The sequence below is a fragment of the Daktulosphaira vitifoliae genome, unplaced genomic scaffold (assembly GCF_025091365.1).
Source record: "Daktulosphaira vitifoliae isolate Bord-2020 unplaced genomic scaffold, ASM2509136v1 Scaffold_3, whole genome shotgun sequence".
NCBI classification, from domain to species: domain Eukaryota; kingdom Metazoa; phylum Arthropoda; class Insecta; order Hemiptera; family Phylloxeridae; genus Daktulosphaira; species Daktulosphaira vitifoliae.
The window spans coordinates 14,826,007-14,844,053 of record NW_026099574.1 but is presented as its reverse complement, the minus strand read 5'-3'; the positions used below and the strand labels follow the sequence as shown (position 1 = coordinate 14,844,053).

Sequence of the window (18,047 nt, the reverse complement as noted above, 5' to 3'; positions counted from 1 at the left end):
TTTTGTAAAATAGTAAATAACAATTTAATTTTATAATCATTATAATAAAATTAATATCTTAATACAAGTATATAAAACATTTTACTTCTTATTTCACTTTATTGAATGGAATAGTAAAAGTGAACACAAAACAGTCTGTAAAAATACAAAGAACTTGTAAATTCAAAATGTTGTTTACTCTATTAATGTTATATATTTTAATTTTACTATGGTCAATACTATACAAACAATGTTACGGTAGTTACTAAAAAGAAATCCATATGGGCTATAGAGTTATAGTTATAACAATTGAGGAATTTTATATTTTTTCTTTATTATACCTGGAAAAAATAATGGTAGTTTTTTAGGATATTTAAATTATTGTAAAAAATACATAATTTTCTTAATGGAATTGAAATAAGTATATTATATTTTATTTTATAGGTTAGGCTACTTCTTGGAGAATGTTAAAAGCTTATTTTTTACATCAAATACATAAAATATCAGTAGTGAACAAGATGGGGAAATCTATTCTTGTGATATTATCCGGTTAATTATTTAATTAGTTAAGCAATTTTATGATACTATCTGTATTTTTTTTGTACTTTAATTCCTCCATAAAAAGTTTTTGGTTACACAACTATGGAATTATACATAATTTAAGTATTCTAACATCAAATAAATAAATATTTAAGTAAAAACTAACTTTATATTAAACAAGTAGCATCTATTTTACTAATAAACTTAAGCTTTAATATAATTACTTAGATTCATATACCTTACAAGCTGTTGTCTAAACTCAATAATTGTTCTTGTAATACAAATGACATCGTACTTGGCGTCAATGTTCCCTTACTTAGCATTTCTTCTCTGGTTTTTCCTTTAGTTTTTGGAGTTTTTAAAAAACTACATTCCGTATTTAAATTATTAAGTATGCCAAAAGCACCAGTCATTCTTGAATAATTTTTTTTTTTAGTATCAGTTTCCTTTACTGTAGTCACTGAATTTTGTACAGTTGATTCATTTTCAATTTTTTTTTCATTAATAATATTTATTAATTTTTCATAATCTTCATTAATATCACTTTCAATTGTTCCAAAATGTTTTTCTATTTCTAATTCAATCTCTCTAAAACGATTTTTGAGCATATTACAACATTGTATTTTGCTCTCTCGTATATTTTTTAGCTGATTTGCTTTTGATTTCTCAATATTTTCAATCAAAAGTCCAATGTCACTTGATAATGATTTATTTTCTGGTTGAAACACATTTTTTTCAGGTGTAATTGTTAAATCTACTTGGTATGGTGTTTTAAATTCTTCAGATTTAAAACTATTCAGATTTTGAGAAGATTTTGGCAAAACAATATCCGGTGATGTTGAGTCAAACTTATCAACATTTTTTTCAATTGACTCCAAATGACGATTTAACAAGTATTTTGATGCAGATGATAAAGCATTATTAAATTGTACCTTTTCATATTTAGTACAAGGTGAATCAATTAAAGTACTAAATAATTCTTTAGATTGAAGAATGGGATTTTTAAGTTCACCATTTTTAAGGTTTTTTGTCATTGAAGCTTCAAAGAAACCAGTTCTATTTGGAGGTGACAAAGGAATTTTATTAAAATGCCCATACATATTAATATAGTTATCATTGGATGACGCTGGTGTACCATATATATCTTCAGTATGAATATTTTCATGACTTTTTGATTTGGTAGAAGAAAGAAAATTATTAATCTAAAAAAAAACATAAAATGTTGTAATATAAATAAAACCTACAATAAAAATTATTAAATTTTAAAGAATTATATTTGATATAAAATAGTATTTTAATCAATTTGAAAAAAAACATTTTGTCATTATTATAGTTTTCATCTAAGAACTAACAAACACAAACTTAAATTAACACTACATTACATTAATTAGGTTATCTACTTGACAAGGTATTCCGTAAAGAAACAGGTCGATTGTTACAAAGAATGAAAACAATAAAAAACAGTTTCTTTACTTATTGAATACCTATATAATCCATTTTACCTATAAAAAATTTAATTTTGTCTAATACTGGATGAAACTATCAAAATTGGAATAATAAATCTTTTTTATTCCATAAGATATAATTAATTTAGTAGTTAAAGTAATGTTTTTAAATTTTTACTTCATGCAAAGGGTTAAGTGGTCTTCTACTCATGACAAAAGTTGCATCATCATCTACATTTTTTTCAAACAATGCTTTTTTGGCTCCTCTTTTATCTTCTAAACAGAAATATAAAATTCAAGTTAATTTTATTAACTACAATTGTATTATATCATTTCTACTTTAGCATTTTAGTTTTAAAAGGCATTTAAGAATTTAAAAGTAGATATAATTTTTTAAATACAATTTGTGGTTTATAAAACCTTTACACTTATTAAAAAATTGAATCACTCTCTTTTTAAAATTGCTACTATGCTAATTACTTAAGTGTTAGATTAATGAAGAAGTGTTAAATTGAATGAAAATGACAACCTGTTTTATGATTTTAATGTTATATTATTAAGCTATTATAATAGTTAAATAATCAATTTCTCAACATTTTCTACTAACTGTAGGTTATTTGAAAAATGTTTTCATTGAAACTTTGTAGTTTTAAAAATTAATAAAATATACTTATTTTTTAAAATTTTAATTTAATGTATCGATCTAGTATATATTTAGATTAATGATTACCTCTAAAGAGACTAATAATAAATGCAGTTTTGAAAATAAATTTTTACCTTTTTAAAAAACCCTGTTGCTTTTAGAAGTGACAGGTGTGTATAATGTTTGATAAATGCTTCATTAATTTCAATAAATCATTTAAAAAAAAGTATCAAAATAACAATCTCAACTATAAGCAAGTATCAGAGAAAATTAAATATAATAACTAATTTTTAAATATCTATTTCATTACACATATAAAAGTCTTTTTATTGTTAAAAGCTTACCATTTTCATTTTCAGGAGTTAATTTAACTAAATTATGCACAACACTACGACGTCCAACTCGTCTTTCCTTATTCATTTTTAATTATATTTTTGTGCTACCGATTAATAAGTAATGAAATGCTACTGTAGTCTATACTAAGTTATAAATATGCAGGATAAATTTAGAGATGATAGATTAGATAATATTTTTATTGTTTCTTAACCAGAAATTGTCACGCGATTAAATAATTATATTTAAAAAATGAAGATATCTACAGAATATTATCATTACAGTTACAAAATTAAAAAGTAACCGACAACTATGTTGATTTAGTACAGCTGATAAAACAGATTTACAATATTCCAATTCTTAATATAAAAAGTGATAGCAGTTGGTAACATCATAGAATATATTTTATTCTGTACTAATGTTAAATACTCATTACAAGTACCAATATACTTTTTAACTTTAAAAAGTCTTTGGCACTCATAATCTTACCAATACTCAATAAGAAAATGATTAATATTTTATGATGATCACAATTCTATTAAGTTAGTTAAGTCCGCAATATTCTAAAATATAAAGAAATACCATAGATGATCATCGTTGGATGTCTTAAGTTTGATTATTCTAATCATACATTTTAATTTGTGTATTTCTTTTCATTTTTTTTTGGGAGTTTTTATTACAAGATTTTTATTGATGTTTGGTAAGAATTTCAAAAATAAAATTGATAAACAAATAAAATAATGGTAAGTGGTAATTGCTAAAATCACAAATCCTCTACATTAATAATATATACTTACGCCTTTAAAGCAAGGAATAAATTATGGAAAATATGTGAAGCTTAAATATCGAAGAGGATTCTTTAGGCTGTCTATATAAAATTCCGATAAAAGTACACAGTTACGCAAAATATATGTTTTACAAGAAAAAATTGTACATTAGAATCAATGTAACAAAAATTTAATTATTAAAATTAGAATAACTCAAAAAGAGAAAGTATTAAAATGTATTGTGTAAAAGGTTGACATTTGTTTACTGAGGTATTCACCAAGAGCACATTCAGAAATCATTTTATGAGGATATTTAATTTTTTTTTTTTGACTTTGTTAAACATACTCTAAAATTTTTTTTTTAAAAATCAATGTGATGATCAAATAAAAAGTTTATAGTCATTTTTCTTAGAAATTGGCCTTAAAAAATATTAATAGCCCTGGTCCAAGAGGTAATATGAGATTGGGTTCCAAAGAGTATTGTTATATTCAAGTATGGGATGTACCAATGAACAATAATTTGAGATAATAAATGGAAGTCGGATAATGAATCCAAACAACTTAAATGCTCTACAGCAAATTTGCTTATTGGGGCAAAAATCAATGGCCAGAATAAAGCCTAGTTTTAGTTTTTATCGAAGTGGACATAATAATATATATATATATATTCAGAGAGAGTAATTAACTTTTTAAAAGCCTTAAAGAAGTCAGTGTTAATAACGTTGAGTTGACAGCCTAAAGGAATCAAAGGTATAAGAAGTAATGATAGTTGATAACAAAATAATAATGTACGGTCACATTGACCCCTATATAATATTGTTAAGTGGTTACGGCGGTGCAGCCGCTGAAAGTGAGCAGTGATTATTTCCTTTAATAAACGGTTTTGTAATAAATGAGTAAAATAATGAGGATAATAAATTGAAATTATCCTAACATTGAATATATTTTTCTTTAAGGAAGTTTACATAGTGTTACAAGTGGTATTAGAGCGACCGGGGCGGAAACCATGTTGCTAATCAATTGTATTTGTAAACGGCACTCTTTAGTACTAAATAAAAAACAAATTTAACTATTCACAAAAACTTGATTGTAATTTTATTTTGGGAAATAAAATGTGCTAGGCTACATTTCTAATATAATAACAATAAACACAAACTGTAGAATAATCACGAAATTTTAAATTTAATGTAGGAATTATTTTTTAATCAAATTATAAAAAATGTCAAAACAACTCAGATCTTTAACAATATATATATATATCAATATTTATGTCAAATTCAATTGAGGGGGGGGGGAAATGATACTTTTGCCCTCCTGTATGTTGACTGGGGACAAAACTGCCCATCCTGCCAATCGGTTCCGGTGTCACTGACAAGATCTTTTAACTCCTTAACATTTTCCATAGTCTCCCTAAAAATGAAAAAAAATTGTGTATTTTTATATAACTGTACACATTTTTTTGGGGCCATAGCAAACTTTGAGAAGTTTAAATATATCTAGTTCCCTTTAAATTGTCGTCGATGGTCACAAATGTTATTTATTTTGTAGATATTAATACACCTACAGAATAAATTAAAAAAAAAATCTACAATTAATATCTGATGCATAGAATACTTTGTTTACAAATATTTAACTTTTAGATACCTATTGTAAATTATTACACGATACGAAAAGTATTGAAAACAAAAGTTTCTATGAAATTATCTAAAAAAACAACAAAAACCAACAGGTGATTTATTTATTTTTTCATAATTATTGTATGTTATTTTGTTTTCTACTGTTTTTCTTGCCTATAGCAAAAAGTAGTTAATACCTAGTTATATAGGAGTCATAAAATTTATATAACCCATAAATTTCGCAGGAAACACAATCCCGACAAATACGCTACTGGTAACATAGATCATTCACTTAATTATCGTGCTTTGATTTTTAGAATATATTATTCCTGAAATTTCTCATTCTTTCAATATTTGAAGACATTATTAATTTACTTTACTTTAACATGGACTTAAAATCAAATTCGTCAGCTATGCATGACATAAATATCATTAGTAAGATTTTATAAAATTAAAACAATCTTAATGATAATACATAAACTGACAAAAAGAGCACAGCTATACACAGATTAAAATAATAAAATTGAACAACAAAAGATTTTGTTTTTAAGTTATAATTATTACAGTTTTATTTGCTCCAGTTACAGATAATGACACTTGTTTTATACAAAATCATAATAATCTGGTAACAAGTTTTGTACAAAACAAGTACAAACGGAAAATAAATATTTTATAATCAAGTAAAAAAAAAAAATCTAAAACAATCAACAAAGAATACAATATAATAATATATAATTATAACAAAGGTAGGTACTATTGTAAGTGAATTACAATATATAATATATATTTTTTCTTAATTGGAAAATTTTTTTAATATTTTTCATTTTATCTAATAATTTTATATTATTTATGTTTAACATAAAATAAACTTTAAATTTGCTAGCACTTTCATAAATTAATACAAGGTTTCAACAAGGTATCTGCTAAATAAAATAACATAATTTGGGAAAATTTAGAATGGCAGTGTCTTTGAATCCTATAACTTTTCATTTACTCAAATCTCTTCAATTGACAGAAATAAATGGATATTAGCCTTGAGCATAACATGAAATTTTCATACTCGCCCAACACAAAAGAAAAATTGGTAAGTCCATTAATTTTAGCAGAAAAATATATGTAATTTCTAATTGTTCTATTCTCAAAATCACAGACCAGCGAGGAAAGTATCCTCTCCTTATACACACCCGACACAGACTATAACAAACCAATAGAATTTCTTATTCAAAAATAAATATTTTTAAGTACACATAAAAATTATAGGGTTAACAAAAAATGTTAAACATTTAGACAAATTATATAATAAATTTTTTTTTCTATTAAAAAAAAAATGAAGCAAATCAATTTAAAGATATATACCAACTTCTTAACATTCACTTCAATAAAGTTTTTTTATCCCAAAATTTAAATAATACATATATCTATACAAGACTCTAATGAGTCAGATACATTATCTTAACAATTTACAATTTTATTTTAAATGTATTTTTATAATACTATTGTATTTATACTTTTGTACTTAAAAAACTATAATTAAAACACTACAAAATTTTAAAAGCAAAGAAAAATACATTAGAGAGGTATGCTATCAGGTTTTTAATTAAAATTTTTTACTGATAAAATATTTTTTTAAGTTACACACATGTATTTGTATGTGTGTGTGTGTGATTGAATATAATATATTATTTAAAAATTAATAACAACTGAATTTTGGAATGATTCATTATAGCTAGAATAACGTAATATAACAATTGTCAACTTGCAGAATAACATTTAATTGTAAATTTAATAACAATTGCAATAAAATATAAAACAAAAACATCCATCTGGTAGTAGAAGTCACTAGAATTTAAAAGTCTAGACAAATTTTCAACAAATATTGCACTAATAAAGAAATTTAGACTGTTATTTAAAACAAGCATAAAATACTTTTGTGTTGCACAATCAACGGTAACTCATGTGCAAAATAGAACATTATTCATAACCACAGTAAATTCACATTCTTGGATGAAAATCATCCCCACCACCTTGTTATATTATACAGTTCTTTAGACCAGCTTGAATTATGAAAACAATTTTCGATTATCAATTATTTTCTTTTTTTATGTATATGTGTTTTAGTGTATAAGTGAGAACAAATTAATTGTATAACTTTCTTAATCAATTGTTTCTATAGAGATTTATTGTGGACTTTCAGTAGTCAATGTGGCTGCTACATTACTTTTCTCGTTGCACTCAACCATCTTATCGCAATAGTCATTAAAGTAATCACGGAACCGAGACCAAGATTTTTCAGGTACTGTAATTGCAGTTCTGAAATTTCCTTTTACCTATACATAAATGATATTTTAGTATCATTAAAAAAAAATTTTACTTAAGAAAAACCAAAACTAACTATAATAGTTACCTCCGATATACGCATATAAATTCCACGATTATTTTGGCCGACATCAAAATAGAAATTTTTATTATCAACCCTCATATGACGCCCATCAGGCAAGTCTCCTTTAAACCCACCATCATCTGTTCCAAACTCGTCTAATAAATCTGTCAAATTGTCACGAAATTCAATCATTCCTTGTGCTGGAATAGCAACTTGTGAACGTGGTCCACCACGAGTAATAGTTTGAGATACCTATTTAAATAATTGATAAATTAGTATATTAATTTCAAAATTAATTTTATAGTAATAATAATTAATTGATAGACATACACGGAGGAATCTTCCACGAGCATTTTCTTTAAGATCTAAATAGTATCGGCGATTATCTTTGATCATCATTTCAGATTTTAACTTGCCATCTTCTGGAACTGTATCAGGGTTTGGTGGGCCTGATAAAAAATACTATGTAACTTAGATTACATAAAAATTTAACAAAAATACTTTGAAGATACCTACTCTTAAACATGTGCATATTAAAAATTTGCTACTTAGTTTTAATTGAGAAAAAATAAAAAAAAATTCGTTTTGGATCAAAAATATACAATTACATCAATAATATTTTTGATATTTTGATTATTTTAAAACTTATATAAAAAACAAAAATTTTTTTATAAAAATAATTATTATTTTAAAAAGTGCGATTTATAATAGCACACACCCTCTGGAAGGTTAAATAGATTTAAATAATTGGAGATAGTTTTCATCTAGTTCTAATACATTACCAAATTGTTAATACTGACTCTTTTTTTTAATTAAGTACTATACAAAAATTTAATTTAGTTTTGCAAGATTTCAAAAAATAACAAATATAACAGATATTTTAAAATTAAGACAAAATTTTTTTTTTAAATCAAATTCATTAAAATACCTAGTTGTGAATAATACTCGCTGAAAGTTCCAAGATGATCTCTAAAATCAGCTGCTGTTGACAAAGCCAAAAATATTTGACTTCTTCTACCATCAGCCCCAATCTAAAAAGTGAAGTGATTTATTTATTTTTTCCTTTTTTTTTAAAGCTATTGGAAAATACAGAATATACAAATTAAAATTAAGATTTAAAAAAAATTATTTGCTATTATTAATATCAAATGGTATATTACATTAATTATTAATTTTATTTATACAGGACAAGTCACAAAGATATGACAAAAAACAATAACTTTTGATCTAGTAATTTATTTTATTTTACTTTTTGATAAATGTTTAATTTTTAATATAAATTAATTTTTATTATATAAATAATTTTTTTTTATTATACATAAAAAAATTGTCAAATATATTTTAATAAAAAATTTGGTACCAAAATCTCTTATTAATACTTTAAAATAAATTTTTACATGTATATTTTACGGTGTCAAATGATAGTCATGTTATGCAGAAAAGGATCATAAGTTATTGGACTTGTCATATCCAGTATATTAGACTGACCAAAATTTCTTTTTTGTTATCTAATAAACCAATAATGCACAATAAAAAAAAAGATTTGCATCCAAATTGAATCTTTTTGGTCAACCCTTAAAGGTCACATAAGAGTATTAACTTTCCTATTTAAACAACAGTTCTAAAAAATTATTTAATTGCTAATTACACAATCAAAAATTTGACATTTTTAATTTTTAAATATTTACCTTGTTTATTTATTTTATCAATCTAAAAAAAATATTTGTTTCTTTGGAAAATGTTGAAACTTTTAAGAAACCATATTATAGAAATATTTACTCGTTGAGTTAAAAACATTTTTATTAAATATATAAAAGGTATCAGAACTAATTTTTTTTTTTAACTCAGAGTACATAATGTAAGCTTTAATTTGACATATATTTGAAGCTCAGAGTATTTCCGAAACATTTTCAAAAGTTAAGTTGAAAAAGTCCTACTTTTTATACAAATTTTCAAAAATTCAAAATAAAATTGAAATAAGTTTAACATTATATTCAATGTTAATTAGATTTATATAATATTCATGAAAATTAGTGTACCCCTTTTTAAGGTATTTTAAAATAAATTAAAATACAATACCAAGAATTTTAACACAAAAATAGCATTTTTTTAAACTACGGCAACCATTTGAACATAAAAGATAATACGTTGGGACAAATTTTATATTTGAACTTATAGTACATAACATTAGCTTTATATTAATATATGTTTGAAGTTCGGAGTATTTCTGGAACATTTTCAAAAATTAAATTGAAAAAGTTAAATTTTTGTACAGACACAAAAAATAAATAAATAAACACATCATGGTAAAATTAATACCTTCTCAGTTTCGCATCGAAGCTAAAAAATAATTTTCTGTAAAGTTAATATTTTTATTTAAAAACTACTTTATGTTTTGTTATAAGGGAAATAATAAAACTCGTGAGTAATATTAACTTAGTTCATATTTGAATGTCAATCTTTATAAGTGCAATAATGATACTCAATAAAAAATTTTTTTGACACATTAATACAGAGTAATTTATTTATCAAAAATAACTCAATTAATTGTGTAATAATACAATATTGAAATTTTAGTTTCTATATTTTATGATTGTCAAAATTTGTGATATATTTATATAAGCATATAAAACACATAAAACACATTATTGTTTTTAAACTAATTAAAAAAAATTGTATTGGCTGATGATGTGTTCAGAATAACTTAACAAAATTTATAAATGCATAAAAATATGTTTCTTAATTAAGGTAAGGTATGAGGGATGAACGTAAAAAATATATCATTGTTATTAAATATTAAAAAATATGTATCTAAAAGAAAACAAAATTCTCAATATTATTTTTATTTTTGACTAATTAAATAGTTGATGATAAATGAGCAACCTGAATATACAGAGTGTAACAGATATAATTATGATCCAATAATCACTATACTTTAAGTTTTTTTAAAAAAAATTTTGCTTTTTTAAACTACATTCAAAAATAGTATTTTTTAGAGATTTTCTTATAAAAAACTTAGATAGGATAATAATAACTTAAGTTGATGGATATACATTATAAATATACACTAATACAACCTGTAGCCACCCATACTCTTCCATTCTATGTAGAAAAATTTTTAAAAAAATTATTTTTTATTATTAAAAATAATATGCTTTTAATAGTCTTAGAATATAAAAATTGATAAAAAAAGGATAGCTAAATGGTTATTGGATCAAAAGTTTGTGGTATGAAATCCAACCTTGATACCTATGCACTACAGCATAATGCATTCCCAACTAATCTATTACTAACAAAAAAATAATAGTTTCATATATAAAAACGTAAAATACATAACATCAAATTTTTTCTTATAAATTTATCCCCTAGACAGTTTAAAAAATCAATAGATTTCACTTAGAATATTGATGAATTTATAAAAATAAAATGTAGTTTTTTAGGTTAACAAAAAAAACTTACTTCAGCAACTTTAATGAATTTTCCTCTTCTATTTTGCTTGACATCCAAATAAAATCGTTTGGACTGTATTTGAAGCATTTTTGTAGCCAATTCCAGTTCATTACCTTGTTGTTGTTGGCCTACAAGTAATGAATTAAAATTTTATTGTGAACAATTAGAAATAATAATAATAATAATATTTGAAAGAAAATAATTAAATATTGATACCTTAGAACACATATCTATTTTTTTCTCAATTTTGAGTTATTAGTAATAGCAGGTCGGTAATGTCATCAATTGAATAGTACTTACATCCAAAAATTGAACATATCACTTATATATAAATATATGGGTATCAATATATAAGTAAGCAAGTTAGCAAATTTTAACTCATTAAAATGTTATGTTAATTTAGAAAGTAGTAATTTAAAAAAATTAACCTAAAAGGGTTACCGAACTAAATTAAATTAACTTAATGTTTTAACTAATTTTTATTTCATAATTTAAGTTACAGAATAATTATAAAACAATCTAAATATTTCTAATCAACATAGTCTTAATTAATTCAATCAATAATCTAAGATATACAATTATATTATGCATAATTTGATTGAATACTATCACCTCAAATTTTAAGACTCTATAAAAACATATTAATGCTACTCTTGAAAACCCCTAAAACTTTTTGTGAATATATTTTTAAAAAAAGCAAGACATGTAACCACAAAAACTTTAAATAATTGGTATCACAATCATGCAATGCAACAGTTTTGGTTCTTTAAGAAAATCTATTATATTTAGATTGTAGGCCATATGTTAAAAATTATCTTAATAATTTTTAATTTTAATATATTAGTTTTTCATAGAAAATTATCAATTTTCATTTATGCGTTAGATAAAATTAAATTAGAACTATTATTATGCTTATCTATGAATATTTAACTGCTAGTGTTGGATGTACCCAATTAAATAAAGCATTATACTTGTTTTAATGAATACCAAAACAAGTATAAAAACTTATAACAATGTATCCTGTATTATTGGTACAAATTTGAAACAAATTATAACAACTTAAGTAGGATATTAAATAAAACAAAATCTTATAAAAATAATTTGCAGCGCAAGCATTATTTTACAGAAATGTTGAATAAGAATATAAGAAAATTTACTAGTTATTCTTCTAATACAATAAAAGTTTTAATTTCAAAAAAATACTTTTACAGAGTTACAAAACTTAGTTTGTTAATCTCTTAGAATAAATGTTTAGTAAGAATTAATTACTTACCAGAATCTGAACCTGCAGCTCCATTTGAAGCTTGTCCTAAAAAAAAAATAGCTTTTTAAGTTGTGTCAATTTATTATTTACTTAATGTAATTTAACAAAAAAAAAAAAATTATAAACGTGCTTAATTACAACAGTTATAATAAAATGTTGAAAAACTACCTCTTCTACGACTAGCTCGTTCGTCTTTTGACATGACGTTTTAAGAAATCTATACCGAGTTTACAATATGATAAATATTTAGTTATTTTGTAAATTATACACAGGATAAAATAGATAATTGAATGACTACAAAAATATTAACGTATTAATTAGAAGATAATTCATATTAAGCTAAAATTATTATACGATCAAAAAAAATGGGGAATTCAGCGTTAACTCAAAAAAGTGATCGGCCGGCTGATCGGGGTCGGCGGCCCCTGCTTTGGGTCAGCCATCTTGAATTTGCAAATTTGTTATCTCCCACACAGAAGCGCCATTCTATGAAGGCGCGCAAAGTAATCTAATATGTCCTACCGAGTTTTCAATTAGATAATTCTGTTTAATCTCTAAGATAAAATTTTGTCTTTTTACACTTACTCTGGCTTTGAGGCTGTTCATCGCCGCTTTCTCGGTCCGACATTATCCGACAACACACAATCGCTCGATCCACCGCCTCTCTTGTCCCCCGCCGACGGCTGAACGATTTTTTTTCTCTTGCCGCTCTAGCTTTACCTTTTTTGCTTCTTCACTCTCTTTTCCAATATTCCATGCACTCTTTCTCTCTCACTCATTCACTTATATTCTGTCTCAGTCCCTCTATGTTTCTCACTCTTTTCTCTTTTTGCATCGGAAAATTCCTTGTACGGACAATCAGCTGTTTAGTAGGAGGAGCTAACATTAGCGTGACATGCACCTATTTTATGAAAAATCTGCACGTATGCTTCTATCTACTGGATTATATTTAAATCATATCTCAAAATTAAATCTTCACAATATTTTAATTAAATTACATATATGTGTTGTGTATAGAATTATATAATAATACTAAAAGATGAATGCTAAAGCTATAAATCGATTTTTTAAGACTAAGTATTATAACCTAACACAATGTTCCTAAGACCTTTCCAAAGATTAGCAAATTAATGGAAACAAATCATGTTACATAGGAATAATCTCAATAAATTAACAGTTAAAATAAAAAATATATAATAAATATAACTTGCTACGTTGATTTTTTTTAAATATATTTTAAAAAAAGTTAATTTAATATTTTTGGCCAAAATTGCTTATAATTAATTTTTTTTTTATTGGAGGGCATTCAAAATAGTAACTTTTGCAAAATAATATCACTCTTTCGACTTTTGAATATTTTCCTGAAATAATACTACGTCCTTTAAAACTATGTAAAATTAAAGTTTATGTCACCTACTGTAAGTTAAAAAAAAAAGTGTGTTACAAATATTTGCGGATGAAGTAAAAATTCTATCAGTTATTTAACTGATAGAATATTAAGTTTACATCAGTATAAACATAAAAAATACACCTAAAAGTTTTATTTTCAATTAAAATTAATTTAATTTATTATTATTATTAATTTTCTTATTTTATTGACACCGAAAGATATAATAGACTTATGATAACTAAAAAAAAAACTAATGCGAGTTTTTGGCTGGACGTTATGAAGATTGGTGAAAATCAAAGGCGTAAAGCATTTGAGTAAATGTATTTGAATAAAAGTATTTAAATACTTTCATTGATATTGAATAGTATTTTTAAATACATTTAATAAAAAGTATCTGAGTAGTATTTTAAATACAATTATTTAGTATTTAATACTGTTTAATATTCAGTACTATTAATATACTTTTTTTTTTTTATTTGCTAACCGTAACACAGCAAGCAAATTAAACTCAGTCAAAATCAAAATTGAGAATAATTCTCTGTTATTTTATATGTTCATTATAGTATAACATAATTATTGTGCTTATCTAAATGCTATTATGTATACATCTATTTTTAATACATCAGTTGAACCTACAATAGTCTATTGCAGGTTCAAATGATTTACTCTATTGTCAATAAGACATACTTACAGGTTTTTACACGTGTACTAATATTTATTTTTTTCACTGATTAGTCTCCAATAATTAATTTTATTTACCTCTAACAAAAAATATCGAAAATAATAAATGAGTTCTCTTAATTTAAGAGTACTCAATATTTGACTCAAATTACCCTCTTGGTAATTATTTAGGTGGAACCTTTTGCTCTTAGTTAAAATAAAAACATTATTATTATTTTTTAATTGTATTCTTAGTATTTGAAATACTTTTGTAAAGTAATTGAGTATTACTCAAATACTTTTGTATGAAAAGTATTCAANTCTTAGTATTTGAAATACTTTTGTAAAGTAATTGAGTATTACTCAAATACTTTTGTATAAAAAGTATTCAAATAGTATTTTAAATACATTTTTATTTAAATATTTGAATATTATTTTCACATACTTTATTATTACAATAATTTTAATATATTATAAAACTGTCATTATTAACTCATTATGATGTGCATTAATTAAATATGAGTTTTAGTATTTTATTATTTTTAAATATTATTTATTTTATCTTATAATATGCATCTGTTATACATATTCTAGAACATGTAAACATCTTATTACATAATAAAACATTGAAAAATTAGCCAATGCTGGAAAAATTACTTAACGACGTACGATTTTCAAATTTTTTTTTTTAATGAAAGAGCTCGACGACGTTATTCTAGGAAAATTATTTGTGAATGCGAGAAAAAATTTTAAACGCTAACGTTTAAAATTTTTATCAAAAACGCTCATTGATATATCATTTTTTGATTTAAAATTTGAAATTTTTACCAGAAATACTCCACAGGTACCCTGAAAATTTGTTAATTTTTTACTGATGTGAGATTTTTTTTTCCAAGTCCACGCGCATAGTTTTAGTAGTAGTAGTAGTGTTCTATATATATGGTTAATGTTTTGAATGTTATATCAATTTTGTTTAAATTTTATGCAATTTTACATGTGTACAAATAACACGTTATTTAAAGATACTTTAGGGGTACAACTAAATATTTTAGAATCATATTATTAGGTAATTTTTTTATTATTTCATGTAGCTAATAAAAATCTTTGTATAGTACGTATAAAAAAATAAGTTATGTATGATAGAAAAGTTCGTTAATTATTATTTTCATTAATAACTTTTTTTGTTTACTATTTTTGAATTTTACTCATAATATTAATCAAATGTCTACTATATTTTTGTTAAACTTCTAGAGTAATACTTTTCCTGCACAACAGTATTGTGTTATTGTGCCCGCGGGTTCTCCTACCGGAATCATTGGCTTATCTGTAAAGACAGCCCGAATGGCCTTATGCATTGTATATAAGTGAGATTCACAGGGCATCGGGTTTAGGGCGGAGCCCCAGCTAGACAAAGCCTAGTTAATATATAATAATAATAATGTATACAAAATGAAGAAGAGACGCCTGACCATATACCTAATGTATGGATTAAAAGCAAAAACGAATAATAGTAATCTACAGACTAAAAATTGTGAAAAAAAAAAACAATTTTTTCAAGGACTGAATTATCAGCAAATCATAAAGAATGACCATTATGTCCAATAAAAATTATAAAAAATGATAAATGTAAATATTTACATTTATTATTTAGATACATTATTTTCTGATGAGTTAGTAATAAAGTACTTATGAAAAGGCCAATAAGGAAAAAATAGCTTAAATAGCCTGAATATTTTCAATACTATAATAAGTAAGTATACTTTTGTTTTAATTCAAATAAATTGGTTTAAACCATGAATACTGAATTCTACGAAGTAAATATAAATAATAACAACTTTTCTGAAACTCGAAAGTTTCACATAATTTTCAATTATTGAACATATGAAATTAAGAAGCAATATATGATAACTTATTATATTTCTAATTATAGATAATTCTTATAATAAATAATTAGACTTAGAATTTTAATAAAATTAGAAAAAACTTGTTATAGAATAGCAAAAGTGGATGGATGTACGTTTGGAATAATATTTTGTTGTTAATTAAAAATAACTCTTCTTATTTTATTTTAAGAAAAATTGAATTACCTTAAATCAAAAGCTAATCATTACAGCTCAAGCGGTAATGATTATTTTTTAATTTGGATCGATATTGAAAAAGTTACATCTGAATGTATTTTATACATTAGATAATAATGTTATCAATATTGAACAATACATGGACGTTTTTTAAATATTAACAAATATTTGTAAAGAAACATCACATTTTTTTTTACTAATTTTTGAAATAATTTTATTTCTAATTAATGATATTTAGTTAATCAGATAGTGTTCCGTAAGTAAAGAACTATTGTTCTCGTCGTTTGTAATAATTAACTCTTTTCTATTTTTTTTGCTTCAATGTGTAGTAATTCTAAACAAGCCCATTTTAGAATTCATAAAATGCATTGAATTATAAGTGAATATCAGTGTATTTCAAAAACAATAAAAAATCTGTTCTAGCAATTTAAGAACTAATGCTTTTAAGATACTATTATATGTTAATATCATATTAAATGTATGTTCGAAATAAAAACTTATCCATTGAAATAAAAAAACACAATGACGTTGTTTACAATTTTTTTGTAGAATTCAATTTATTACTCTAGGATATTATTGATTGATTATGACTATTTTTATACTTACACGTATTTCAGTCGCATTCTTCCGTCCTCCTAGATATTAAAATTCTAATAAATTTTAAAGTACTAGTCCAAAAGTTGTTATCGATAAGTAAATTTTTTAATTAGATTATTTTCTATTTTATAAGTTAATTAAATATGTAAGGTACCACTTAAAAAAAGGTGATTATCTTATAATAAATAAGATATTGACCTAAAAAGTATTCAACCACTTATAAATCAAGAGATAAATACTACTTAAATAAGTAAAAAAAATGCTCAAAACTATTATTATTTTAAATAAATTTAATGGTCAAAAATAAATCAATCGTCCTGTATATGATAAAAAAAAATTTAAGGGGAAAAGGTGGGGTAAACACATAAACTAACATTCCAATATTTTTAGTTTAATTTGATTCAATAAAAAAATTTATATAATAGATTGTTAAACAACTTTAATTTTTTTTTTATGCAACAAAATGTTTATTTGTTTTTTCTATGAATTAACGATACTTCGTCACCTTTAGTTATATAGATGCTTTGCAAGGATCATTGAATCGTTAGTGAGGTTGATTTTAACGTCAATGCGAAGATAGGAATGCATTAATTTTACTATGATGTGTTTTTTTGTGTCTGTTAACGCTTCTTTTTCATTTCTCACTCAACCGATTCCTTTCAATGATACATCAAAACATCACAAATTGTTTCAAGTCGAAGACATTACCCTCAGATTTGTCTTCATGATGAACATACACCCAGTAAAAAACCTCGATCTATATAATAAATTCATTGTTCAATTTGATAAATATATCATTACTATTGAATCAATGATATATTTATCAATATGATATTTTTTGCTTCGATGCGAAGCTGAGAAGGTATTAATTTTACTATGATGTGTTTTTTTATTTTTTTTTTTTT

General features: G+C 23.8%; 2 protein-coding genes and 1 long non-coding RNA gene across 7 annotated transcripts; 1 reads left to right on the top strand and 2 right to left on the bottom strand.

Annotated features, from left to right (window-relative positions):
* LOC126900273 (uncharacterized) lies at positions 1-3,181 on the bottom strand. 2 transcript variants are annotated; one of them, XM_050675871.1, is made up of 4 exons: positions 2,952-3,181; positions 2,143-2,240; positions 758-1,721; positions 1-135 (listed from the first exon to the last, which is right to left on the bottom strand). In XM_050675871.1, the coding sequence occupies exons 1-3, from the start codon at positions 3,025-3,027 to the stop codon at positions 759-761; spliced, it is 1,137 nt and encodes a 378-aa protein (XP_050531828.1). In that variant the 5' UTR covers positions 3,028-3,181; the 3' UTR covers positions 1-135; position 758. The 2 variants fall into 2 exon arrangements, with proteins under 2 accessions (XP_050531828.1, XP_050531829.1); XM_050675872.1 differs by lacking the exon at positions 1-135 and adding an exon at positions 156-320.
* A 132-nt stretch (positions 3,182-3,313) lies between these two features.
* On the top strand, positions 3,314-6,017 carry LOC126900276 (uncharacterized). Its single transcript, XR_007702826.1, has 3 exons — positions 3,314-3,683; positions 3,748-5,436; positions 5,905-6,017. It is a non-coding gene; the product is annotated as an uncharacterized LOC126900276 (long non-coding RNA).
* Positions 4,978-13,262, bottom strand: LOC126900274 (transcriptional activator protein Pur-beta). 4 transcript variants are annotated; one of them, XM_050675876.1, is made up of 8 exons: positions 13,003-13,261; positions 12,427-12,462; positions 11,163-11,281; positions 8,632-8,734; positions 8,034-8,152; positions 7,728-7,955; positions 7,542-7,650; positions 4,978-5,117 (listed from the first exon to the last, which is right to left on the bottom strand). In XM_050675876.1, the coding sequence occupies exons 1-8, from the start codon at positions 13,043-13,045 to the stop codon at positions 5,089-5,091; spliced, it is 786 nt and encodes a 261-aa protein (XP_050531833.1). In that variant the 5' UTR covers positions 13,046-13,261; the 3' UTR covers positions 4,978-5,088. The 4 variants fall into 4 exon arrangements, with proteins under 4 accessions (XP_050531833.1, XP_050531830.1, XP_050531832.1 ...); XM_050675873.1 differs by lacking the exon at positions 4,978-5,117 and adding an exon at positions 5,350-5,411 and having other exon boundaries at positions 13,003-13,262; XM_050675875.1 differs by lacking the exons at positions 4,978-5,117; positions 13,003-13,261 and adding exons at positions 5,352-5,411; positions 12,586-12,863.
* Between the last annotated feature and the right edge of the window lie 4,785 nt (positions 13,263-18,047).